Source organism: Delphinus delphis, chromosome 9, assembly GCF_949987515.2.
Source record: "Delphinus delphis chromosome 9, mDelDel1.2, whole genome shotgun sequence".
NCBI classification, from domain to species: Eukaryota; Metazoa; Chordata; class Mammalia; order Artiodactyla; family Delphinidae; genus Delphinus; species Delphinus delphis.
In genome coordinates, this window is record NC_082691.1 from 83,586,552 (window position 1) to 83,611,408 (window position 24,857).

Here is a 24,857-nt window from a genome sequence, read left to right on the forward strand (position 1 = left end):
GCCCCTGCTTTTTATCAAGTACCATTTTGCCCACCTGACCTCTCCCGCAAATGCAGGTCCTCCAGTAAATTGATGGCCAGAATTCGAGAAAGGAGAGACACGTTTTGCCACCTCCAGGTGCTGGACGCTGGTTCTCCCTGCTCCAGCCCTCAGCGGTGTGAGGCCCGCGTTGGGTAGACCCAGCGCAGCAGAGCCCAACACTTCTGCCCGCCCCGGCTGTAGCAGGGAAGTGCAGGGTGGTGGAGGGAGCCGGCCTCAACCCAGTGGAAAGCGAAGAAGGGACATCAGAGGTGTGCCTGGAGGAAGGAAGGACTGCTCCTGAGACAGAGGCTGCGGGGGAAGAGGAGGGGAGGGTCTTTTCTGCTCCCAAGTCAAGTGGGCGGTAGGGAAAGAAGGCAGCAGGGCAGCCTGGCTTCTGCTCTCAGCTCTGACCCTGGCGAGCTCCACTTCCCTTGTCTGTGCATCAGTTTCCCTGCCGACAAAATCAAGTTGGACTGGATGGGTATGACATCTCTTTTTTTCTAGCTCTCATAAACTCTGCGTATTCCCTTCTGTGCCACACCCCCGCTTCAGGTGTCGTTGAACTTGCGTTCCACCTGAAGGGGTAACGGGGGGACCTCAAGTAGGAAGAAGGGTGTTCAAGAGTAGGAAGAAGTTGGGGTCCCACCCCCACTGCCTTCCCTCCGCCGCCCAAGCCGCCTCTGTCTGCTTATAGGGAGTCGTGTCCAGCGTCTCTCCCTGCTGAGTCAGGACTCCGCCAGGTGGGCGGGCTGCTCTCCTCCCCCCTCGCCCCTTGAACCTAGCCCTCTGCCCTTGGCTTCTGCCACTGGCTCCAGCCCAGGCTTCAGAGAATTCCCAGGTATTTAGACATTCATTTTATTGCTTAATCGAGCTTGAAGCCATTTAAATTAATACAGGTTTTTACGTTTGTCAGCAAAGGATTTTACAGGCCCCTTTAGCAGGAGAAGAAAGAGGTTGGGAGAGGATCAAAGAAGGAATTCCTCATGGGCCATTGCCTTCGTGAGGCGGGAGCAGAGTCCATGCCGGGTCTGGGGTCCTGGGTCTTGGGGAAGTCCTCAGGGGAGGAGGCCCGGGAGCCCTTGGGCTCTGCAGGGATCCTGCAGGGTCTGGGGATCAGCCTTAGCACTCCGCCCCGAGGTCTGGGCTGATGGTGGTGAGCACACCCTTCCAGTTACGCATTTTTAGGGATAACTTCCTGCTGGAATCACCCCCGAGCCGCCCCGCCCCCGTGTGGTAGTGTACTTCCTGCCCACATCTCTTTGCTCACCTGTCCCCTTCCCTCCTCTCCTCACCTGGCTTTCATCCCACCTCTTTCATTACCTTCATTAAGCATTACTTCATTCAGCTCTTCTGGGAAGAACTCAAGTTCCCCTTCCTCGGGGATTGCCTTACTCCCCCAGGGCCTGTCTTCAGGGCAGAGCTGGGGTTCAGTGGGTGCTGAAGAAGAGTGGGATGTCCCCACAGCTATGGCCGCTGCCTGTCTCACCCCTGACCTTTATCTACATGCTTGTGCGCACGCGCGTGCACACACACACACAGAGCTTGCTTAAGCTAAGGAGAGTGAAGTTTACCCTAGTAGCTCTCTGCCAAGAGCAAGGGGAGGGGATTTGAGAAGAGAGGGGAGTTTTGAAGTTGCCTTGTCAGTGATGTATCTGTCAACAATGGTTCTGGGCTGCAAGAGGCTGAAAAGTATAGACCAGCTCACAGCACTCAAGTGAAGTGTTCTAAGAGCCTCCCACAAGCTCCTACTCTGCTTGACTCATCCTTGCAGCTACTCCTGTCCCATGGAGTGATGGTGGTGGCAGTGGCCCAGGGCCGCTCTCCTCCGCTGCCCACCCTGGGCCCCTGCTGCAGGCTGACGCTCCCTGTCTCTGCTCCCCAGGTGGAGGTGGAGGTGGAGGGCATGGACAAGGCTGGCAACTTCATCGGCTGGCTGCACGTTGACAGCGCCAACCTGTCCGTCCTGCTGGTGGAGCACGCGCTCTCCAAGGTCCACTTCACCGCTGAGCGCAGCTCCTACTACAAGTCCCTGCTGTCTGCCGAGGAGGCCGCCAAGCAGAAGAAAGAGAAGGTAGGCTGTGGAATTGGGCCTGGCCGGGGAGGAGGCGGCTGCCTCTCTCACCCTCCTCTCCACCCCCACGCACCAGCACCGCTGTCTCCATACGACAGACAGAAGCGGTTCTGTCACCCCTCAACTGAGTGACCCCGGTTGGCGTTGGTCTCAGACCCCATGTCAGGAACCGCATGCTGAGATGGCCCCGGACCCGCTCTGAGCACTCCCTGTTGGGCCAGCTCTGGTGGCCCTGGAGCAGGAAGCTGCCTGGAAGGTGACCTTGGAGCCCCTGGGCCGCAGGAGACCAAGAAGCCTTCCCTCCTGCACCCTGCCCTCCGGTGCTCTCAGAGAGGCCGTTGGCCTGCAGCCCACATCTGAGTTTCCTTCACGTTGCCCTGCAGGGAAGCCCATTTTGGAAGCTGCCCCAGGAGATGCATAAAGCTGTTAGGACCCAGATTTACAGCCCATCAGTCTCTGCAGACACTGCATTGAGGAGACAAGGAGGGCGGGTCACAAAGCAGCTTTTGGAAACAAATGGACGATTAGAGAACCCAGTGGTTTGGGTGATGGGAGCCGGGCTCGGCACCCCCCGCCCCCAGCCTGTCGCCACTGACTTACAGCCCAGCACCGATAATGGGGATAAATCAGCTGGCCACAAATGTGTCAGGGCTTCTCTGAGTTTGAGGAGGATTTCATGGGACGGCCATGCTGAGCCATAAATTTGTTCCAGGAATAAACGTTTCTTTCCCCATGGGGCAGCCATCTGGCTTACAACTCGCCTCTCAGAGCCGAGACCCAGACACCTGCCACAGGGAGTCGGGGCTTTGGGGCCCGGAAGGCCCCTCGGCCTCGCCCCCACTCCGGCTCTTCGCACCTGTCCTCTGAGAGAGGACACATCACTTCCCCCAGGGGCCCGGTCCGGGACCCCTTCTTGGATCTCTGTGTATGTCTTATTCCCATCCCCTAGAGATTAGGGCAGGTGACCGATCCTACTGGAGGCTGAAGGACCCCGGGGAGAGGTGGCCCCAAAAGCTAAGACAGGTGACAGGGACTGTCCATGCCTTGGAGGAGTGAGCAGGCCACCATGGGGCCCCCAAGGAGATTTCCACCCTTCCTTGTTCCAGTTCTGCTCACATTAAACCCTCTGCCTAGACTGATGGGGAGGCAGACAGCCTTGGCTCCAGCAGAGGAGCCTCCTCTTGGAGTTCCTGTTTGTGGCAGCTGAACTTAAGACTGCCACCTCCATGTCCTCTGCCCGCCGCATGGAAATGGAGGAGACGTGGTGCCGGGCCTCACGTGCAAAGGCTGAACGAGTTAGCAGCTGGGTGTCAGCGTGGCGAGCACCGGCCTCTAAGGCCCAGATTCTGAAAGCATCTTTGCCCCCCGGCCCTGCTCCTTGGCTACTCAGCACCTGAGCTGAGAAGCTGTCTCTTCAGATCTGAGTGATCTTCTCCCCTCTGAGAGGAGAGAGGACAGAGAAGGGAATCTGGCCAAAGATGGAGGGTGGTCCCTTGCTTAGGTGCTGAACTGGGCATCGCTGTTTACTACGCAGTGGATTTGTCTGAAAGAACCCAAGTCGTCATTTCGCGGGTGCCACGTGATGGTGCTGAGGAGTAATTGCTAGGGATTAATTACTTACTCAGGCTGCATGGTTTTATTCCGGTCCAATTAAAATGCAGCGCACCACCCTCAGGGTGGGGGCCTGCCTGCCTCCTCGGTCCCTCTCCCGCACATCTCAGCCTCTTCGAGGATCCCCGGGTGACCTCACATGACTTGCCTTATCCTGGTGGGGCCGGGACCCAGGAACAGTGTGGGCAGAGCCTTGCAGCGGCCCTCACAGTTAGCTGCACTCAGAGAAGTTGGTGGTCCTCTGGGGGACAGTAAACTGTATATCTGAGGCGCCCCCGGGATCCCCAGCCTTGCCCCACTGGTGACCCCACGAGAGCTGCCTTAGCTGTTGAGAGACGGGCACATCTGGGGTTAAAAGATCATCGTGGTACCTGTGAGCTGACTGAGGAAGGTAATACGGAGAGATTTTGTGAGACGAGGAGCAAGCAGAAGTCTTAGGTGGGTGTGATTATGTGCGTGTACATTTCTGAGCAGGTCTGTCTGGGGAAACCCCGCAGTGCTGTATTCCCAGCTCTGAGAATTTAGCTGCCTCCCTGCCAGGCCTAATTCCTCCCTGTGCCTTGCAGACGCCTCTCCTCATGAAGAGGCTAGTCAGGCCCTCCCCTTCCTCTGTAGGAGGCTGATGCAGGGCTCCCCTCTCCGCCTCCTTTAGGGATCCTGGGCAGGTCTGAGGACCAAAGAGGGAGCCGCAGATGGCAGCTGTCTGGACTGTTCCCCCATCGCCCCTCCCCCTTTGTGCCCCAGCAGGGCCCTTGACAGGGCTCTGTTGGCCATTGGTTGGCCTTTACTGAGCTTGGCTTCCCCGACGCGGGCTTGAAGGCCTCCACCCCACTGGCCCCATGCCAGACGCGGGCTTGAAGGCCTCCACCCCACTGGCCCCATGCCAGCCCCACCTCCGGAGCCTCCTGAGCAGCGATACTAAACAGGATTTAGAAAGGAAAGGCTGCAGCCAGTGGAGCCTCGGTCCACACTGCCCATCGTTTGCCAGGAGGTGCACCCAGGGCTCCCCGGGGAGGAGGGAGGGCCAGGGGCAGGGTGAGGACAGGAGGGGAGACAGCCTCTACTCCTGACCTGGCCCCGGAATGCAAAAGCGATCTGAGCAGGACAGGAAATGGCGCGACGGAGCAGCGTGTAGCAGAGGAGGGAGGGGCTTCCCTTGCCCACTGCCCACTTGTGTCTGTAGCCAGGGCCATGGAGGGGTCACAGAGGGTGTCTTGCTGATGTGTCTGTCCCCTCCCTGCCCAGGTTCTGCAGGGGGCAACAGAAGCCAGTGTGGGCAAACAGGCCCTGGTTCTAAGGGTGGGGACCTGGGTGGCCAAGCCCATCCAGTTGACTGACTGCTTCCCACCAGGAAGCCACACTGACCAGCTTGGGCAGGGACCCCGCACGGCTCCACGACTGAAGGGCCAAGCCCGTCCTGTCTTACAAGTGGAGCTCCTCCATCTGAGGAGGAGGCAGCAGTATACACCCCTGTGCTCCCCTCCTGCTGCCCCTGGAGCTGTGGGACACCGACAGGACTGGCCCGTTGCTGCCTCCTTGTAGGAGAGGGGCCTGAGGGCCAACCCGAGGCTTTGTTTGCATCATCTGTGACCTCTAGCCCGCTGCCCACCCTGCACCTGCCGGGGAAGATGCTCCGCCTCCTCTCTCCCAGGAGGAAACCTGATGCTGTCGCCTGAGGCACCTTTACTTGAGGAGTCGTTAGCAGTTTCTGCTCTCAGCCTGTCAGTCTGTTCCCAATTCATCCACACGGAAGAAGAAGCCGGGTGGGGTTAGGATGGGGGCCCACGCAGGAGGCAGTACAGGGGCCCTGCCTCTCCAACCCGCTGTGTGCTAGGAAAGGAGGGAGCACGATGGGAGAGGGGACGGCTGCTGACTTGGTCTGGAGCGGGTAGGGGCACTGAGTGCAGACAGATTGGAGGATGGTGTGGTGGGAAAAGGGGGCAGAGGACAGACTGCCGGGTCAGGAGGGCCACTGCTGGGGAGGGGGCAGAAGTTTGGGCCCAGCTGATGTCTCTCCCATCCCTCTCCGCCACCCTCTGGCAGCCTCGCCCGGGCTCAGAAAGTCCCTGTTGCTCGTTCCATTTCTCGGGGCCCTTGCCTCTCCTATGGAAGGACACACACTCGTGCCACATTAAAAGCAGGAGCATGGCCTCTGCGGGTGTGGCCCAAAGTGGTTCAGTAATTCCAGCCTTCCTGCCCTTCAGCTGCTTCCTGATGCCCCCCAGGAGTCCGCGTGTTAGCTGCGTGATCATGTGGTCATACTCTGCCACCTCTTGCAAGGGAAGAAAAGGCGACTCAGAGAAGGCATGTGACTTGACAAAAGTCACACAGCAAAGTAAAGGGCAAAATGAAAAGACCAGAGTCCACATCTCCCCACCTACAACTTTCCCCATTGCTCAGTACTATCTTTTGTGTCCAGAGGCCCAGTCACTGCCAAAATTCCCCTTGAAGAGCTCTAGGGCCAGGCCGCCTGTGTTCAAATCCTGGTTCTGCTACATCTTGCAAGCCTGTGTGCCTCAGTTTCTTCATTTGTAAAAACAGGGGTGACGTTTATACCTTTTCAAACGGTTGTCGTGAGGATTAAATGAGCCAGTACCTGGATAACGTTTAGTGTGGTACCTAGTAAGCATGTAAGGTTTGGGCTAATATTTTATCACCACCCCACTCATTCCTGTGTGTGTGTCTGTGGGACCCTGTGTGTGGTCCAGTCCCCCGTACTCCCCCACCCCCTTTCCAGCACTCAGATGGAGAGCCACCTCCCTCCCCTGCTATGACAGGCCTCACTACTGGGATAATCTCCTGGCCGCAGGATTGGATTTGACGTGCTGTCACCCCGAATCAGCTTCTGAGCCGCTACAGCCCTGACAGTGCAGGGCTAGGGGAGGGAGGGAGAGGGAAGGGTGGAGGGGTGTGGCCCAGCTTCTGAGCCGGGATCAGAGCAGCCTGCTGGAGGTGAGAACCGAGGCATGCTCGCCCAGTGGCAGCCCTCGCCTCCGCGGCCCAGGGCTGTCACTTGGAGAGTCTCGGGAGCGCCTGTGGCCCTGTGACAGTGGGAGGGCCTGGAGAGTTCAGAGTGACCCCCACAGGGTGGTGTGAGGGAGGGAGATGGGGACCCAGGTTCTCACACGCTGGTATGCGTGGGAATGGGAATTGCTGGGGAGACTTTGCTTTTGATTCCTTTTCCCTGGGACCCTGAGAGCACATCCTGATTTGGCAGGCTGGGGTGAGACCCAGGCACCTACGTTTTCAATAAGCTCCCCAGTTGCTTCTGATGCCTGTCAGAGCCGCTGGATGGGAAGTGCTCTCCCCATCCCCACCCAGGGGTAGGAGGGTTCCAGGGGCTCGTCCTGTGGTGACATCACCTCCACACTCACTTCCCGGGGCAGTGATTCCCCCGCCCAGAGCCCCTTTCCTGGCACCCTTTCTGACTTCACTTCCTCGTGCCCTCCTCCCCTGTGCTGACGGCACACGCAGGTCTGGGCTCGCTATGAGGAGCAGCCCGTGGAGGAGGTGGCACCCGTGCTGGAGGAGAAGGAGCGCTCGGCCAGCTACAAGCCAGTGTTTGTGACCGAGATCACCGACGACCTGCACTTCTACGTGCAGGATGTGGAGACGGGTGAGCGCACAGGCGCGGCCCCTCACGGCTGCTGCCCTGATCTGGCCCGCCTCAGGGCCCCTCTGTTGAGTGGGAGGGAGGGACACAGCCCAGGGCTTCCGGGGGCCTCCCCAAAACAGCCTGCGGCTGCTGCCCACCTCCCGGGCCCGAGGTCGTTTTATCAGCTGCAAGTGAGCCTGGGAGCGGGCGAGGCTGAATAGGTCCTCTGAGGACTGGTGAGGTAACCAGTTTTGTCTGGGTGGTGCTCGGAGACTCTCAGGTAATTGTTTTAGTCCCAGACACCCCTGGCAGGGCTGTGCAGGAGGATTTGTAGCCCTCAACGTGTATCAGGAAGCAACGGACAGATTGTCTCTGTGTGGTCAGGAAGCACAAGCTGGCTCAGCTCAGTGCCTCTCCCCCTCAGCTTCCTTGGGAGGGGAGGAGGGGGAGCCTGGGCTCGTCTCTGCTGGGGTTTCTCCTTCTCCAGAGGTTGCCACAGCCCTGAGTGGTAGCCAGTTGCCACGGTAACTGGGGGTGCTCTAGGGGAAGTCATCCCCAGAAAGTCTTTCTGAAGGACCCTCCCTCTCCACCCTCTTCCTTCCTCCTACCCTCAAGTGCAGCGCACCGTGGCCAGGGTCCCCTCAGCAGAGACCTCAGGCTTCTGGAGGAGAGAGGGCAGTAGAGCGGCTCTCACAGCAGCTGCGCTGGGGCCCCTCCAGCCCAGCTTCCCACCTTTACTCCCTTCACTCTCGCCATCCTGACCTCCCTCCTCTCATTGCCACCCTCTGCAGGGAAACGTTTTAGTTGAGGTCAGAGGAAAAAGCTCCCAGAGCCAGCTCTCAGTCCACAGAGCCAGATCCTTACAGGGCGGAGGGGGCTGAAGGTGTCGGTGACACTGGACGCAGCCCCGTAGGTGGCAGGGTGCGGCTCTGCCCACCCTCCCCGGCCTCACCTCCAGGCCCACTCCAGATTGTCAACAGCCTCGCCTCAGCCGCCTCCCCTCTAATGATATTTCCCAGGCAGGTACCTGCTTTTGTGGCAATGTCATTTCACCAGGAAAGACTGACCATCTCGAGCCCTGGGCTGGCTGTACTTGGGAGGGGAGCAAAGCCAGGCAGGGGCGGAGATGGAAATGATGAGCCCGAAGGATTCAGTTCTCTTGTGGCCAGCTGTAGTCCTGGTGAGAGGGGGCCCAGCCATTGCCTTGGGACTGAAGCCGGGAGGGGGCCTCCAGGCTGGGTGGTGGCCCAGGTAGGTAGGAGAGCTATTCCTAAGCACAGAAGCCAGCGAGAATGGCCCTTGGAGAGCTTGGGGAAAGGGAACTCAAAGAAGACCCTGCCCAGGGTACCCCGGCTCCCAGGCAGGCTCCACCTGGCCTCTGGGTCCTGCTGGGTAGACCTGCCTTGAGTAAGAACAGGCCCCGGAGTCTCCAGGAGACAGAGCTTGAGGGCTCAAAGCCTTTGCCCGCCTACTGGCTGTGATCTCAGAGGCTTCCCGTGCCAGCTCTGTACCCTGCCTGCCTGTCTCTGATTGCTCTCGGAAGCCAGGACTGCACTGAGTGGTAGCCAAGGCAGATAATAGGGAGAGAAGGAGAACTTGGGGGAAACCGTGTATTGTTGGAAGATTGGAGGAGCGAGTGAGGTGCTGTGTGGCACGCCATCTGGCTAGGTGTAGGCTCCAGAGAAAACCCTGCCTTCCATCAGATCCGTGGAAATGAACCTCAGCGTACACAGCCTCCCTCTCCTGAAACCTTTTACCCTTCTTGGAGGCAGGGACGTCCTCTGGCCCTGTTTCCCTTCTCTTAATTAAAGCCTGCCTTCGGGAAGGATCTGGTGAAATGATGAACACATTGCCATTGGCTCTAAATGACCAACCGGGCTCTGTGTAAGGACTTCCCAGAGGGCTTTGCCTGTTCGCAGAACTGTTGCCTTGGAGCAAAGTATAATAATAATAATAAAAATAGACCAAGTATGGCAGGACCTTGTCTGTGTAGAGGTAGCTTCTTAGTCCCTGAAATTTTACTGTCTGGGCGAGGAACGCAGGCGCAGGAGAACGGAGGGTTTATTGCCGGGCTGGGGGGAGGGCAGCGCCTTCTGACAAGTCCCTGAAACCGTCCTGTGAACGCCGGCATCGGGACCCGAGAGTGTGGACAGGGTAAACGCCTGCGGGCCCCTCTTCAGCACTGCAGTCATCAGGCACCCTGCACAGCCGGGGCTTTACTGGGTCTCTTGAGAGTAAGCAGAACCGAGTGAGCTATGGTCTGTGCCACGAAGGAGCTCCCAGTGTAGTGGCAGAAACATAAACCAGACAGGGAATGGATAAGGCCCCCTGTGACAAGCGTACCAACGGCCGTCATGTGTCAGGCCCCTGTAACAGAGTGGCCGGGGGCCCTGAGGATGGGGGGCGAGTCCTTCCCCACTACCAGCCGCCCTCGCCTCAGAGAGGGAAGGGGGAGCAAAGGGCCTGCTGAGAGCTTGAGTCGGGCCCAGAGGGACACAAAGGAGACGCCACTGGGGGCTGATGCTCAGCAGAGTAGGGGTGAGGGGCTGTGGCAGGAAGGAGCCAGGGGAGGGCACTGAGAAGACCTTGGGGGTTGCCACACCCAGTGAAAAACAGACCAGCAGCAGGGACCGATGACCCAGGGGCAGTGGTTCGGGAAAGACAAGGCAGGGAAGGGGTCTCCCTCCCCCCAAATGAGGAGGGCAGTGAGTTGGCGTGGGAGGGTGGGAACCCAGCCTGGCAGCACTTGGAGGTTCAGTTCAGCATGTGTCTCACGGGGCGCGTCAGGTCAGAGTGTCCACATTTGAATAGACTGAGACTGGGCCGTGCTGCCAGAATTGTTCCCCACCTTGCCCGGCGCAGATTCTGAGGCCCTTTCCTTGTCCGGGGTCGTATGGGGCCCATCCTTCAGCTCCACTTTTGCCCCCAGGAGACGTTGCAGAGAGTGGCTGCTGTCCGTCACCGCCTCTGTCGCCCAGGCCAGGGCCCGCCCTGGTAGGAATGGAGAAGGCTGGTTGGCCTTGGCCTTGCTTAGTGTCCACTCATTTCCTCTACCTCCTAAACCAGAGCCCAGGAACGTTCCCTAGGGCGTCTCTGGCCATGGCCAGTAGATTGGAGAGCCGAGACTGGGAGACTGGCTGCCTCTAAGGCCTGAAGTGTCAGCAAGATACTGTGAAACCTCCTCGACCAGGGACCAAAGAGGACTTCCCTGTGGGACGGGGGCAAGCCAGTGCCACGGGCACCCTACAGCATTCCACACCCTGCCCACTCCCCAGCCCCATCTAGAGATGATACTCCAAGGCACATGGCACCCAGGTCTCACTCCCTGTACCTCCCCACAGGCACCCAGTTGGAGAAGCTGATGGAGAACATGCGCAATGACATCTCCAGCCACCCTCCCGTCGAGGGCTCCTATGCCCCCCGCCGGGGCGAATTCTGCATTGCCAAATTTGTAGACGGAGAATGGTAGGCCACCTGGACCCGAGCAGGGCAAAGAGTCTGAAGTAGGAGCAGCAGCAGTTCTGTCCCCAGGGCCCAGGCCTGCAGAGCCACTAGCCAGACCTCAGGCATTTGCCGTGGTGGCCGCTTCCACCGGGTGCTTGTTCTTCACCTGGGCTGCTCCCCGGAGCGGCCCTCTTTGTGGCCCACAGCCCGTTTGCGGCCTGCGCTTTAACCCGTGGTTTTTCTGCAGTCAGCCTCTGGCATAAAGAAGGGTCCCTCCTTCTCTCTCCTGGCCTACTCCTTTGGGGGAGCCCTGGCTGGCTGGAGCTCTCCAGCACCCCCCTCACCCCACGCAGGAAAAATGACGTCAGGGTGGGGCTGGGGGGTGAGGTGAGGGTGGAGGCTGGTCCTCAGTGAGCCCGGACCAGCCGCCACCCTCCACCCCAGCTGCCTGGGACGTGAGCGGCAGCGCTCACAGGCTGCAGGAAGGTCACTTATGTCTGATCTACCAAGCGTGGGGCCCATGGCCTTCCCAGGGTGACGAGGTGATGTGGATGCGTTCCCCGCTGTGGCCTCCCAGGCAGATCCGCCGGCTGATTACAGCTGCTGGTAGTGCGCTGGGTTTAAACAGCAGGCATCAATCTAGTCATTAGTCTTGTCGCTTTGTGCCCCAAGGACACATGAATCTGCTCCACACGCTGCCCTCTCCCTCCTCTGCCCCCAGCTATGCTCTGATTCCATTAAAGGGTGGCCACAGCACCCGAGCTGTGGAGTCCGAGAACTGCCCTTTGTGGCACCCATGGGTGTTCACTCTGAGACCTGGGCAGGGAAATGCTGTGGCCCCTGCCCTGCCATCGCTGGCGCTCCAGGGAGACCAGCCTCCTCAGGGCTGTCCCTTGAGTTCTGCCCGCGATGCCATTGCAGGTACCGCGCCCGAGTGGAGAAAGTCGAGTCTCCTGCCAAAGTACACGTCTTCTACATCGACTACGGCAACGTGAGTGTGGGGGCCCGGAGGTGGACGAGTACGCAAGGCAGGGGCCCCCAGTGCCGCCAGGGACCCTTCCACACAGCAGGCCCCTAGGTCAAGTCCATCTGCTCTCCCCAAGGTCCCTCTGAGCCTTAGACTCCCTCCCTCCCTCCCTCCCTCCCTGACAGGATGGTGAGGGTGTGGGCCTCTCTGCTGTTCCTCTAACAGGCCTGTGACCCCTGAGTGACTGGGCAAAACTGGCATCTCTGGTCCGAGGCCTGTGAGCACTGAGTGGTCCTCTGTCCAGACCCCAGCCCCAGCCCCGGTTCCTCTTCTGCCCAACGTCTCTGAAGAGTGGGTCCCTGGAGGCCCCTGGTCCACGTGCTCAGCTGGGTCCTTGTGTGCTGATCCCCAGCACATCCCAAACCCAGGCTTGCTGGGAAGGGGCTGGTAACCCTGGGAGAAATGTCCCTTGGGCTGGGCCTGGGAGCCTCCCAGCAGTAAGCAGGAGAGAACGCTGTCGTTCAGAGCCGCGCCGCTCCTGAGGACTAGTGTGGAAGGGCCGTTAATAGAAAGCCCAGGGCTGGGCCACGCTCCCACCTTACCACCCAGCAATACACAGAGGAAGGGGTCTTGCCAGGCTGGGGTTGCCCCACACACCTGAGCCAGAACCACTAGCAGGTGGGGTGCTGCCTGGACCCTCGTCTTGGAGCGCTCTTCCAGCCAGGGCCCCCACCCAGCCTGTGGGAAAGGGGTCAGGGAGCCCATGTCACAGAGGAAAGGTATTGGGGAAAAGTGGAGACAGTGATGAGAGTTGAGCTACCAGGTTGGGTATGCAGTAGGAGCCACCGGGTGTGCCACCACCAGGCCCAGCTTCCCACCTCCCAGGCTTCGCGGACTGGGCGGGTCCGTGTATGTGGCTACTCGGAAATGAGCCCTGGGGGATGGGGTGGGGGATGGAGGCGCTGAGTTAGAATCCCTAGGGGCCTGGCCGTGCGAGTTGTCCCCCGAGAGCAAGGGAGCTCCGAGTGTGTGATGCTGCGGCCTGGTGTGTCCTCTGCAGAGAGAGATCCTGCCGTCCTCCCGCTTGGGCACCCTGCCACCCGCCTTCAGCACTCGCGTGCTGCCGGCTCAAGCCACGGAGTACGCCTTCGCCTTCATCCAGGTGCCCCAAGACGTGAGTCTCCACGCCTGCCTTCCCCAGCGGGGTCTGTGCCATGGCGCTCAGACGCTGCCGCAGTCCCAGCACGTATCTGCACGAAGAAGCCCAGCCCCGTCCCGATCCCACCCCTCCCTCACCCTGGCCCCCTCTCACGGGGCTGAGCCCCCGGCGCGTCCCTGGTTAGTGGCCACTGTCTCTAGCGTCTTGGGCTCTCGGCTGCGGTGGTCTCCCAGCGCTCCTTCCAGGCTCAGACGATGCCGCCAGGAGTAACTGCCCCCAAACGGCTCTGAGCGTGTCACACCTCTGCCGGAAATCCTCCACTGAGGTCCCACTGGCTGATGGGAGGAGTAGAAACAATGGTGATGGTCTGTTAGTCACGGGGGAGAGAGGTGTGGCCAAGGAGGTTGAGGGACGGTGGCGTCAGAGCCTCTGAGCTGGCTCTTGAGAAACGGGGGGCCTGGTGGGCCAGGGCACGTTGGGCGAAGACTGGTCCAGCAACCGCAGCCGGGTGTTGGGGGCCCTGCGGGCAGCAGCAGGAGATGTCGGGCCCTGTCTGCCTGGGCAGGGAGGTTATTCTTCGTGTTGTAGTCGGGAGGGGCTGTGGGAAAGGGGGCCCTCCACGTCCAGAGCCTGTTTCCTCCCTCGCTGGGGTCTAAGCCGGGAGTGAGGTGATGCCGGCACGTGCTGGGCAGACGTCCTTGAAGTCCGTGAACAGGACCTGGGCCCTCACGGCTCGTGGCTGGCGCTCGCCTCTCACGCTGACCGGGCTGTGTCCCTGCCGCAGGAGGATGCTCGAACAGACGCCGTGGACAGCGTGGTGCGGGACATCCAGAACACGCAGTGCCTGCTCAACGTGGAGCACCTGAGCGCCGGCTGTCCCCACGTCACCTTGCAGTTTGCCGACTCCAAGGGGGACGTGGGGCTGGGCTTGGTGAAGGAGGGATTGGTCATGGTGGAGGTGCGCAAGGAGAAACAGTTCCAGAAGGTGGTACGTGCTGCGGATGCGGGGTGTCCCTCGTGCCTCCCGCCGCTGTCATGGGGGGACTGGGAGGGGACTGCACCGGGAGCCAGAGGGGGAGTGGGGCACCCACCGTCTTGCTGCTCCTGTTGGGGAAAGATAATGGATTTGGGTTCGTTGGGGTTTAAAATTTTAAAAGCTAATTACATCCCAAATTAATTGGCTGCTGGTTCGGCAGAAAACACAGCTGCAAACCGGAGCGGAAAGTTTGCCTTTGCCCGTAGCCCGGTGGCAGGCCGGGAAGCTCTGCCAGGGGTGGCATGGAGAAGGTCACAGCCTGTTGTGCTGTCTCCCGTCCTCACCTGCTCCTCTCCCAGTCCATAACCAGCTCCCAGCGCTCAGCGCCACTCTGCCACGACACCCCTCCAGCCTGTTTGGAGAGGCGCAGGGCTTAGAGCCGGGCCTGAGCCCCACCTCCCTCGCTCCTGAGACATCTGGCCCTAGAGATCAGCCTTTGGAAGCCTGAGTCTCCCATTCATGACGTGAGGAGAGCACAGACAGCCCGGCTGCTCGATAGGGTGGGCCACGAGGATCGGGGGCTGACACCTGGGAAACCTCCTTGCACTGCTCATTTGTTGATCACGAGGACCAGGCCTCTCCCACTCGGCCCCGTTCTCATCCCAGTTTCCCCCAGCCTCTCCCCACGACACGCCAGCCTCGAGGGACGGGCCAGGCCGGTGGGAAGCTCGTGCCCTTCTGCAGCGCCCAGCTCCCCCGCACTCCTGGGTGGAGGGACACGAGCGGCAGGGTTGAAACCAGTGTTGTTCTCTCTCCACTGTGGCCTTGCTTCCCCTTCTCCCCCGTCTTTTGCCTTTGCTCTCTCCCCGCATAATGATTGGTGGTTTGTGGATCCATGGCTCTGGTTCTGCAAGTTGATTAACTCATTTGGAAGAAGACCTCAGTGTGAGTCACTTCTGTGCCTCATCTGGACAGGAGGGGCCTGACCCTAGTCTTCCCCCCAGTTTCCTAGGTCACTCCTAGGAGTTAGCTTAAGTTTCCCTATAAAATTGGAGCTCCCAGTGTCCGCCCTATGAAGCTACCCATAACGTCGCTGGTGTCTAGAAACACCTAATGTGTTCGTTTGTTCACTTACTCATTCTTTCAGTAAATGTTTACTGAGGACCGACAGATCTCAGTGAACAAGAGACAACATTCCATGGAGCTTACATTCAAGCATGAGGAGACAAAAAGGAAAATAAATACAATAAGTCAACAAAATTAAATGTTAGACGATAAGTGCAATGGAAAAAGGGAAAGTAGAAGTAAAGAAAGGGTCTCAGGAGTATTTCGGAGGGAGTGGTGGTGATTTTAAATGGGGTCATTGGAGGCCTCCTTAAGAAGGCGATACTTGACCACAGACGTGAAGGGGCAGGATAGGTAGCCAGGTGGACAGGAAGGGGAAGCGTGTTTCAGACGGGTGAAACAGCCAGCATGGAGAGTCGAGAAACAGCTAGGAGACTGTGACTCTGCACTTGGATTTTACGTGGAGGGACCCGAGGAGCAGGGGAGTGATGTGACCTGGGCCTCACCCTGACCACCCCTTTGTCCTCTTGTCCCGCCAGATCACAGAATACCTGAACGCCCAGGAGTCGGCCAAGAGCGCCAGGGTGAGTTTTTGCCTCAGGAGCCCCCGAGGGTGCTGAGAGAGGGGCTTGGCCGTTTGGGTCCCAGCAGGTCCCACCTCCCTGAAGAGCCATTTTCTGTTTCCTCGCAGCTGAACCTGTGGCGCTACGGAGACTTCCGAGCCGATGACGCAGATGAGTTTGGCTACAGCCGCTAAGGAGGGAATCGGGTCTGGCCCCCATCACCGCTCACGCCAGTACCTCTTCCTCTGCCGGGAGGGGGTTTTCAGCTCCAGACCTCAAATGGGGGGCATAGATTGGGTCCAGCTTTGCTTCAGTGTATGGGAATGTCTTGTAGGGTGGCATCTGGGCTGGGGACGGGGGGTGGGGGAGCCCAAGGCTTTCAGGGGACAGGCCACTGTCTTCTGTGAGGACAGGCACTGCCAGCCGCTGTCTCTCCCAGCTGGTTTTGTTTCTCTTTAGGGGTTTGTTTTCTAAAACTTGTCCTCAGATCAGGAAGAAACATGAAAGACTTTGTCCTATGGAGGGCATGATCCTGGCAGCCAAGGCCAGCTGGCACCCCACTTCTATCCCAGACTCCCCTTTTCCCCAGCTCTCTGTCCAGCTGTTGATTATGTGATTTCTCTGATACGTCCATTCTCAAATGCCAGCGTGTCCACGTCTGCCCCTTTGCCAGCCCTCCCCATTTCTGTATTTAAAGCTTTTGAGGCCCAATAAAATAGTACATGCTGTCTGCAGCCCTTATTGGTCATGGTGGAGGCCAGAGCCCAGGGTTTCGTCAGCCCCAGGCAGCAGGAGATCTGGGCACTTGAATGACCCCTGAGGTCTAGTCCATATGCCTGGCCACACCCCCTAGAAACATAGCCAGTCGTGGGAAGCAGGGCAGGCCTTCAGAGCTCCAAGCAACTCCTGGGGCCTGGTGGGCGTACCTGACACCATGGCCATCATGCAGAAGGCTGGGGATCTTCTCTTTTGACTCATCTGCACGTGGCTGCCCTCAAGAACCTTAGCAGCTCGGCAAGCAGTGCCCAGGACACTCCATGCAGGAAAGGCCAGGCTCGGCCCCGCCAGGCCCAGGCGGGAAGTTGCTGGGCCTGTCCTCTGGCAGGACCCACCAGAGCCCCCACAGGGGGCCAGAAGGGACTTGCCGAGGGAGATGAGGGGATTCCCCTCTTCCTGCTGTAGCAGAAGGAAAGGCTAATGCCAGATAGGCTGGCACAGCATGTGTTAAGGTCAGTGGCCCCCAGTCCCTGCCCAGCTCCCTCCAGCGTGTGTCGTCCACTGGAGAATGGAGCTGGAGGATGGGGGCTCCGAGAGGGGTCTGGGCAGCAGGCCGAGGAGAGCTCGTCTCCCCAGGTTAGCTCTGGGTCTGTTCGACTTGACAAGGTGTCCCCCAAGTCCTCCAGGTGGAGCTGGCCACGGAGCTCAGAAACCCCAGGCTACTCCTAGCCCCTGACGGGGGAGCCCTTTAAGCGGCCACTGTGGTGTGTGCAGTGAGGGGCCTGCGTGCTTCTCAGGGCACGAAAGCAGGTGTACGTGTGTTGGGGGCTCACCACTCCAGCAGCTGCAGTGTCCAGGGGACCTGCCCTTTCTCCCAAACCCCAGGGCCCCACGCTTGTGGCTCTGACCTTCCCAGGCACATACTCTGGTGTCAAACCGTGGCCCGTCTTCTTGGCAGCCCCGCTTCCCGCCCCCACGTTCTGATCTGGGGCGGTGCTCCAAGCTGCCATGTAAGATTGGTCCTTTGGTCAAGTCTTTGGGGAAAGTCAGTGGAGGTGATGGGGCCTGGCTGGCCAGCTCTCATTCCTAAACGAGGTCCCGGGTCCCAGAAAATTCTGGCTCCTGGCAGTTTTGCCCCACACCCACTCATTCAGGCCCAGGGGTCACGTGGGGTTCTATCCAGGACTCCTGTCTTCCTATGCTCCTTCCTTCCTGTCTTCCTATGCTCCTGTACTCCTGGAGCAGGGCAGGCCTTCAGAGCTCCAAGCAGCTCCTGGGCCTGGTGGGTGTACCTGGCACCATGGCCATCATGCAGAAGGCTGGGGATCTTCTCTTTTGACTCATCTGCACATGGCTCCCCGCAGGAACCGCTGGGTTGGTCAGAACGAGTGTTTATGCTCCTCGAATCAGAACCCCTTTATGGGCCAGTAAACTGTTTTCCATGACTCCGTACAGCCCCTTGCGGCCCGAGAAGTCCGCAGGATTGGGTGTGAGCCTCTCCTTCTGTCTCCACTCCCGGAGAAGCTGTTCTGCCCCCGCAGTCAGGGCCCACTCCCACCATGGTCTCTCATTTTATTTTTCTCCATCGTGGAGGCTGGTCATGGAAAAGAAAATGCCCATTTCACCCATTTCTCTACCTCCTGGTAGGGCCCAGAGGTAGGTCGGTGTGTATTCACTTGAACGCAATTGGCAGAGGGGCGAGATGCCAGCTCACTCTTTTGTAAAAGGGTCTGAAGTCATCTCACTGTCTTAACAGTTGCCTTGGTTACATCTGTGCCCAAGGATAAACCCTTCATGGTTCTCCAGTTGAAATGATGCCTGAACCTTTCTCCAAGGCTGATTTAGACAAAGGTCAGAATATTCACCAGGCCAGAAGGCCCTGCTGCTGCTGGTTTTGGCCCCAGCTCAGTGTTATGCTCTTTGCCACATCGATTGAGGTCTGTCCTGGGCAGGGCTGGGACCAGGGTGAGGCGAGCCAGGCGCCTAGGGTACAGAATTTAAGGAGGCGCTCAAGAGTGTGCAGGTGCATTGGCGTATTTTATTTTCATCCCCAGTTGAGGCCAGTCAGCATCAGCACTTGCACAAGTAGCACCAAAAAAAAAAAAAAAAAAACCTCCAAAGGTCCTTCTCCCGCTAGAGTTGCAAAACATGGCTGTTGGTGTCAGGATCATAAGCTCTGCCTTCCCATCCACCTTTCCAGCCGAACAACAGAATCTTTTGAGCACCTATCATTCATCCATCCATCCATCCACCCACCAAACACGGATTAAGACCCAGCAGCACCGGCACAGCGATGGGTCTAGTGAGTGCCAAGACAACCTCCACAGGCTCGGGGGCGTGGCAGTCTAGGTGCGGAGGAGGAGCCAGGGCTGAAACGCCCATAACAATCCACAGTAGTGGCAGCGCCCGAGGGCGAGGACCGCCCTCGCCTGGTGGCTGGGGAGGCATCACAGAGGAGGAGGGCCGAGTCGGACTAATGGATGGCAGGAGAGCAGCATTGCTAATCTGGGCAGGCTCTGGAAGTTTCCCAGTCTCTGAGGGCTGACGCTGCAGACTCTAGGGTTTAGACTGGCCACTAGGGAGAAGTACTGCTGCGAGACCCCTCCCCAGTGACTCATCTCCCTCCGCCCGGCCAGTGGGCAGGACCAGTAGGGAAGGCAGGCGGTGGAGGGAAGGGCTCGCAAGGCTGCCTCCACTTCATTTATTGGTTTGATTATTTCTCCATCCCAGGGAGAGAGTCAGTGGACCCCTTTTCTTGCTTTAGCCCATGATGGGAAGCAGGGAGGGGCTGGAGAACTGGTGCCTCCAGAGTGGTTATTGATGTCCTAATTACAAGAGGATGCTAATTTAATTTGAACCTAATTACAGTGCACTACCCTGGGTGGCATGTGTTTTAATAATTAACGCCCTTCAGTTGCGTAGGAGTGTAATAATATTTACACTGGGTTGGCCAGCAGCCTGGGGAGGCGGGCCAGGGGCCCGTACGCCACCCTCCCCCCGGACAGCTTAGCTGCTAGCAGGTGGGGAAGGTGGCACGTGAGTCTCGGTTGGCTAGTATCTCGTCAGCCTTCCCAGGGAACATGCGTGGGCCTCATTTCCAGCCACTTCCTTGACCCATCAGGCCGCTCCGCTCTACGGGGCACCAGGCCGGAAGTCTGAGCTACATCGCGGCCTGCCCCTCACTGTGCCACCTCTGCCTGCCCGGGCCCGTTCTAGGGAAGGGATTGTTCAGGGGGAAGGAAGGAGAGCTGCTTGGTTTTTCTTCTCTTTTTATTGGTAACACTTGTAAGGAAACATACATTCAGAAAGGTGCACGAATTGTAACTGTGCAGCTCGGGTTTTCACAAAGTGAACATAGCCACGTAAACACACAGAACCTAGAACGTCACCAGCCCCTCACAAGCTTGCCCCTCAGTCACTGTCGCCCCCAAAGGCAAGTCCTGTTTTATCCCAGTGGATGAATTTCACCTGTCTTGTTGCATTTTTGGTTTTGTTTTTTGGTTTTGCCTGGGTTTGAGTTTTACGTAAGTGGAGTCGTGCAGTACGTATCCTTACGTGCCTGCCTTCTCTTGCTCAGCTTGTCTGAGAGGTTCGTCCTGTCTACGTTAGCCTTAGTGTGTGCATTCTCATCTCTGTGTGCTCCGCTGTGTGAAGATACTTCTCTTTGGTGGCTGTAAAGAACTGAGATGCTCAGCAGTCTTGCCAGAGCCCGAGCTATGCCAGTCCCTAAGGGGAGACCTGCTCGTCCTAATTATACAACTGAGGGACAGGAGGTGACACATTTTGAGAAGGGGTAGCAAGATGACAGGGCAGGGCAGTTCCACCCACCACAAACCCAGAACAGTGTGGTTGCCAGCGTGCCTCCCATGCCCGGCCTTTCAGAGCTCTCAGCGGTGGGGAAAGGGTCTATTAGCAAGTTCTAGAAGCCAAGCAGAAAAACCAGGGGTTTAAGAGATGGTCACAGGGGACTTCAGTGTCTCCACCCAGACGTCTCGCTAAGTCACTCCTTCTCTAAGTGTGGCTGGCAGACCAGCTACCTCAGAATCACCTGGGGTGCTTGTTAAAATGCAGCTTCCAAGAATAGTGCCGGGACTATATTGGGAATGGGGGTGGGGTGAGTGAGCTCAATCCTCTCTCTCATCACAGGAAGACAATGGGTAATGTTTGAAGTTGATAAAACAAGAACTGGCCTATTGTTTAGCAATAAGATGGTAACCACCAAAAGATCTAAAATAGATGATTAAAAGCGGTTGCCTGTAGGTAGCACAGCTGAGGGTGGGGAGTGTATCTTATAAATCCCTGTGTACTGTTTTTTCACCACAGATGAGCATTTCTCATTATCTATTTTTAATTCACTCTCAGGTGAATATACATGTATCACTTCCCACTCCAAGACCTCAGTTCCTGTGGGCCGGGGCCTGGGAGTCTGCACTTTTGACAAGCTCCCTAGGTGATTCTGATGACTTCTCAAGTTCAGGAATTGGCTATCACTGTCCAAAGTCATTTTGCAGCATGAGGAAGGAGACAGTAACTCGCCCAAGGTCACCCAGTTTATTAATGGCAGGCCCAGAAATAGAAAACAGGTCCCCAGGCCTGTGATTTTTCTCTACATCATTAGCATTCACCTTGGTGGGTACCTGTCTCAGTGGGCCTGGCCGTCAGAGACCCGGAGGCGAGCTGGGGACCTGGCTCAGTTGAGGGAGGCCAGGGGACCCCTCCTGTCACGGGCGCAGAGCGCTTGTAACTGCAGCGGGCTTACAACGCCCACGGTTTGTGCAAAGCTGCTGCTCGTGCTGCCCTGCCAGCAGCAGTGTCTGAGTTGTTTTCTCAGAAGGGGAGCCACCCAGAGCCCCCTGAACATTCAGGCCTTCAGCATCTGCTGAGCGCCTACCGGTTGCAGGCACTGTTCTGAGGGCTGGGATACAAAGAGGACTAAGCCCTAGCCTCGTGGGGCTTACGGTCTATGAGGACGGTAGGTGCCGGTGATAGAGAAACCTCATTAACTTCATGGAAGCAGAGGTCTATACAGATGCTGCGGTGGTCGCTTGTCAGGTTGACGGAGTGCACGCCACGTGCGCTAGCAGTTCCTGCCGCCTGTGTGGCCAAGGGCCGCCTCACCGTAAGAACCTGCACCAGGAGTCATGTGCAAGAGTGGTCGATGCAGTTTTGTTCCTACGTCAAATCACTGGCACAACAGACACCACAAGCATATCCACACAATGAAAATGAATGAATTGTGGTAACAGAACAACACGGGTAAATTTTGGAAACAGTAAAGCAAGCGCATCTCAGAGGACTTCGTACCATATGATGCCATTATTCTAAAGTTCAAAATCAAGTAATACATTGCTTACACGTATGTGTATGTCGAGCGATCATAAGATTTATGGAATGTTTTTGAGAATGTAAAGGGACACTTAACTCCTTACGTTTGGACCACAGGTGTAAACTGGCATTTCTTTGAGCAAACTGGTACACGTTGACATCTTTGATGTATGTAATAAAATACAAAACCAAAGCAGAGGGATGATAAACACAGAAGTCTGGGTGGTGGTCACCTCCAGAGGGAGCAGGAAACCCTTTGGGGGTGGGATAAGGAAGGATGTCAGTTACTGGGAATGTCCCGGGACTCAGTCTGGGAGGTGGGTTTATAGATGTTTATTAGTAAGGTGGCATGGGAGCTCAAAGGAGAGAAAGTGAATTTTTCCTGGGAGTTAAGTGGAGTTATGGTCAGAGAAACCTAAAAAAGGAGCACTTCACTCTGCCAGGGAAGGTTTCAAGGACAAAGTGACAGCTTCTGCAGTTTACCAGGTAGAGAGTGGGTCTAGGTAAGGGAACACACTGAGTGAAACCCTCCCCTGGCTGGGGAAGCTGCGTGCTGGGTTCCAGGGTTGTGTGTGCAGCCACAGAACAAAAGACCAAAGCTCAGGCCCGCCCTCGCCAGCCCTGGACACTGACCAGTAAGGCCCCACCACCCCCTAGGAAAAAGCGTAAGACATCTGACTTCAGAGTCCCTGGATAACTTCAAGGTGAGGTAAACTTAGAGTAAGGTGCACAGATTGTAAGTGTACGGCTCCTGGATGTGTACACGTCTACACATCCCTGAAACCATCACTCAAACTAGAAGGTCAGCATACCGGAACGTTCCCTAGGCCCCCGCCACCCACGATAATGACAGCTTTTACCTCTGTCCCCATAGCTTTGGCTATTCTTGGGGCCAGGGTCTTTTAAAAGACTTTTTTTTGGCACACAGTCTTTTGGCCAGAGCACCGAAGCTCGGGCTTGAATCGACACTGGGCAGAATCCGAGCTTCAGAGCCCAGCCACGGCTGCTTCAGGACCTTGGACAAGGCCCCGGCGGGAGGTCCCTGTTCCCGCTGCATGAGGGCTTTGCTGCCAGGCTGGCAGCACAGATGCATCATCCCAGCTTGACGGATTCATTATTCTAGGCCCTGGGCCCAGCCGCTGTGCCATGGGAGCGAGTGACATTGAGGCAGTTCAGTGAGCGGGCAGCCTCAATCCATAGAGTCATCTGGGTGCCCGGGGCCTAGGAAGCCACCACCCCCTCTACCATGGGGCAGGTCTCCTGTCTCCACCTGCGTGTTGGTCCAGGCCAAGTGAGCCTGGGGACAGAGCCCGTGTTCTCAGTTGTCTGCGTGGAAGGAGAGGCCAGAGCTGTGGAGAGTCGAAGCGGTACCCTGCTGGGTGGGATGTAGTCACAGGCACGGCTCCCCTGTGGTCAGGAGTGTCTCTGAGCCTCGGAGGCTTCACGGTAGAGGAAAGGGCAGGCTGCACAGCGGTCCTCCCTCGCGCCCGCCGCCGGCATCCGCCCCGCCTGGGTCAGCCCTCAGGCTGCCCTCTCTCCAGCCTGTCCTGCAGCGGGTGTTTCAGACTTTGGGTTTCAAACTTCTTGCGGAGCCTTAGGCTCAGGAAGCTAATTAACCTCTGATGCTGTTTCCTCATCTGTAAACTGAAGGTAAAAACGTAAAAGTTTCTGCATTTATAGTTGCTATCCGATTTCAATGAGAGATTTGTACAGCCCTTTGTGCAGACCCCGAAACAGACCAGTGTTTCGTGATGCCCGCTGATACAGGGAGGCACGGCGTCGGCAGCCTGCCTGTGCCTGGGTAGCCAGTGCCCGACGAAGGTGGGAGTCTGGGCAGAACGGTTTGGGTGAAAGGAATTCGTGATGACGCTACAAAATCCAGGCACGTAAAGGCCTCCTGCTCGTGAGAGCCTTGTGGGGTTCAGGCCAGATGGGAGCCAGAGGTGTCAGAGGAGGGGTAGGGAGCTGAGGTCACTCGGCTGAGTCCCTGACTCTCCAGTTTGCAGAGTGGTGGGAGGTGGGAGTCACGTACACTCGGGACAGTTGCCTGTGTGAGCGAGACAGGTCTGGGGCTGGGTTTCACCCCCCAGCTATGAACATCTGGTGGGGAGAGTTACAGAGGGGTCTCCGCAGGCGCAGCAGTGCACCCACTCTGGGCAGTGCAGTGGGAGGGTGGGAGCAGTGGGCATCACTGGGAACTGGCCTGGCCTCCTTGTCCCGTCTGGCCTGATCTGTAGAGGGCAGCTCCCGAGGGGAGGCCTGAGGCAGAGATCTCAAATGGTGCCGCATCTGATCAATTGATATTGGCTCCCTGGGGTGCTGTGTAGAAAAGGATTCTGAGGTCATGCCAGAAAGTCAACTGCAATCAATGATTGATGTCTACCAAGAGTGTAAGAGGCGGGGTGGGCATATGTGTCCCACATATTTGCTGTCTTTGTCTTGGTGCTTTGTGGGGAGGGGGTTCAGGAATCCTCTGACTCCATCAAAGCAGGAGTCACTTCCATAGCATCCTTGGCAGCAGGCGTCGGCTTCTCCTAGAACACAAGCCTGGAAACTCCCTCTCGAGGCAGTGGTGCCCAACCTAGCCAGTTCTTACCCTATTACTGTACTGCGTTCCAGTCACAAAGAATGTGTTGCAATTTAATAAACAACAGTTAAGCGCCTAGGGACTTCCCTGGTGGTCCAGTGGTAAAGAATCTGCCTTCCAATGCAGGGGACGCAGGCTCAATCCCTGGTTGGGGAACTAAGATCCCACATGCTGCGGGGCAACTAAGCCCACGTGCCACAGCTACTGAGCCCACACGACTCAACTAGAGAGCCCACGTGCCGCAGACTACAGAACCCACATGCTCTGGAACCCGCGAGCCACAACTAGCGAGAGAAAACCTGCATGCCACAACTAGAGAGAAGCCCGAGTGCCACAACGAAGAGGCTGTGCGCCCCAACAAAGATCCCACATGCCGCAACTAAGACCCAGTGCAACCAAAAAAAAAAAAAAGCACCTACTCTGTGCTGAGCACTAAAGACCCGTAGCTGAGCCCATCAAGTCCCCTGCCCTGCCAGGCGGGTGTCATCTGCAGATCTTTGAATCTGGTCAACTACAGTAAGACCAGTTTTCTTGGGGCAGGAGAGGACCCTAAAGGCAGAGATGGGGAGCTAGGCCCCAAACCTGGAAGGATCTGGTCCTTGAGCTGTGGGCATCTCCTGAAGACCAATCTTCCATTTTCCTCCTGCGGGGGCTGGCCTTTCAGGTCAGCAGGCCCAAAGCAGTGCTTCTCAAACTTTATCATGGTTGTAATCTTATTAAAATGCAGGTTCTGATCCAGTAGGTCTGGGGCAAGGC

General features: G+C 57.7%; 1 protein-coding gene across 1 annotated transcript in view; it reads left to right on the forward strand.

The window, feature by feature from the left end:
• The window catches only part of SND1 (staphylococcal nuclease and tudor domain containing 1), a 417,946-nt gene extending 401,740 nt beyond the window's left edge, over positions 1 to 16,206 (forward strand). The window contains exons 17-24 of the mRNA XM_060020832.1: positions 1,904 to 2,092; positions 7,178 to 7,319; positions 10,640 to 10,763; positions 11,664 to 11,733; positions 12,770 to 12,883; positions 13,653 to 13,856; positions 15,449 to 15,493; positions 15,601 to 16,206. Coding sequence (XP_059876815.1) covers positions 1,904 to 2,092; positions 7,178 to 7,319; positions 10,640 to 10,763; positions 11,664 to 11,733; positions 12,770 to 12,883; positions 13,653 to 13,856; positions 15,449 to 15,493; positions 15,601 to 15,666 — 954 coding nt within the window. The 3' untranslated portion in view covers positions 15,667 to 16,206. The remainder of the gene's footprint in view (positions 1 to 1,903; positions 2,093 to 7,177; positions 7,320 to 10,639; positions 10,764 to 11,663; positions 11,734 to 12,769; positions 12,884 to 13,652; positions 13,857 to 15,448; positions 15,494 to 15,600) is intronic.
• Positions 16,207 to 24,857: the final 8,651 nt, after the last annotated feature.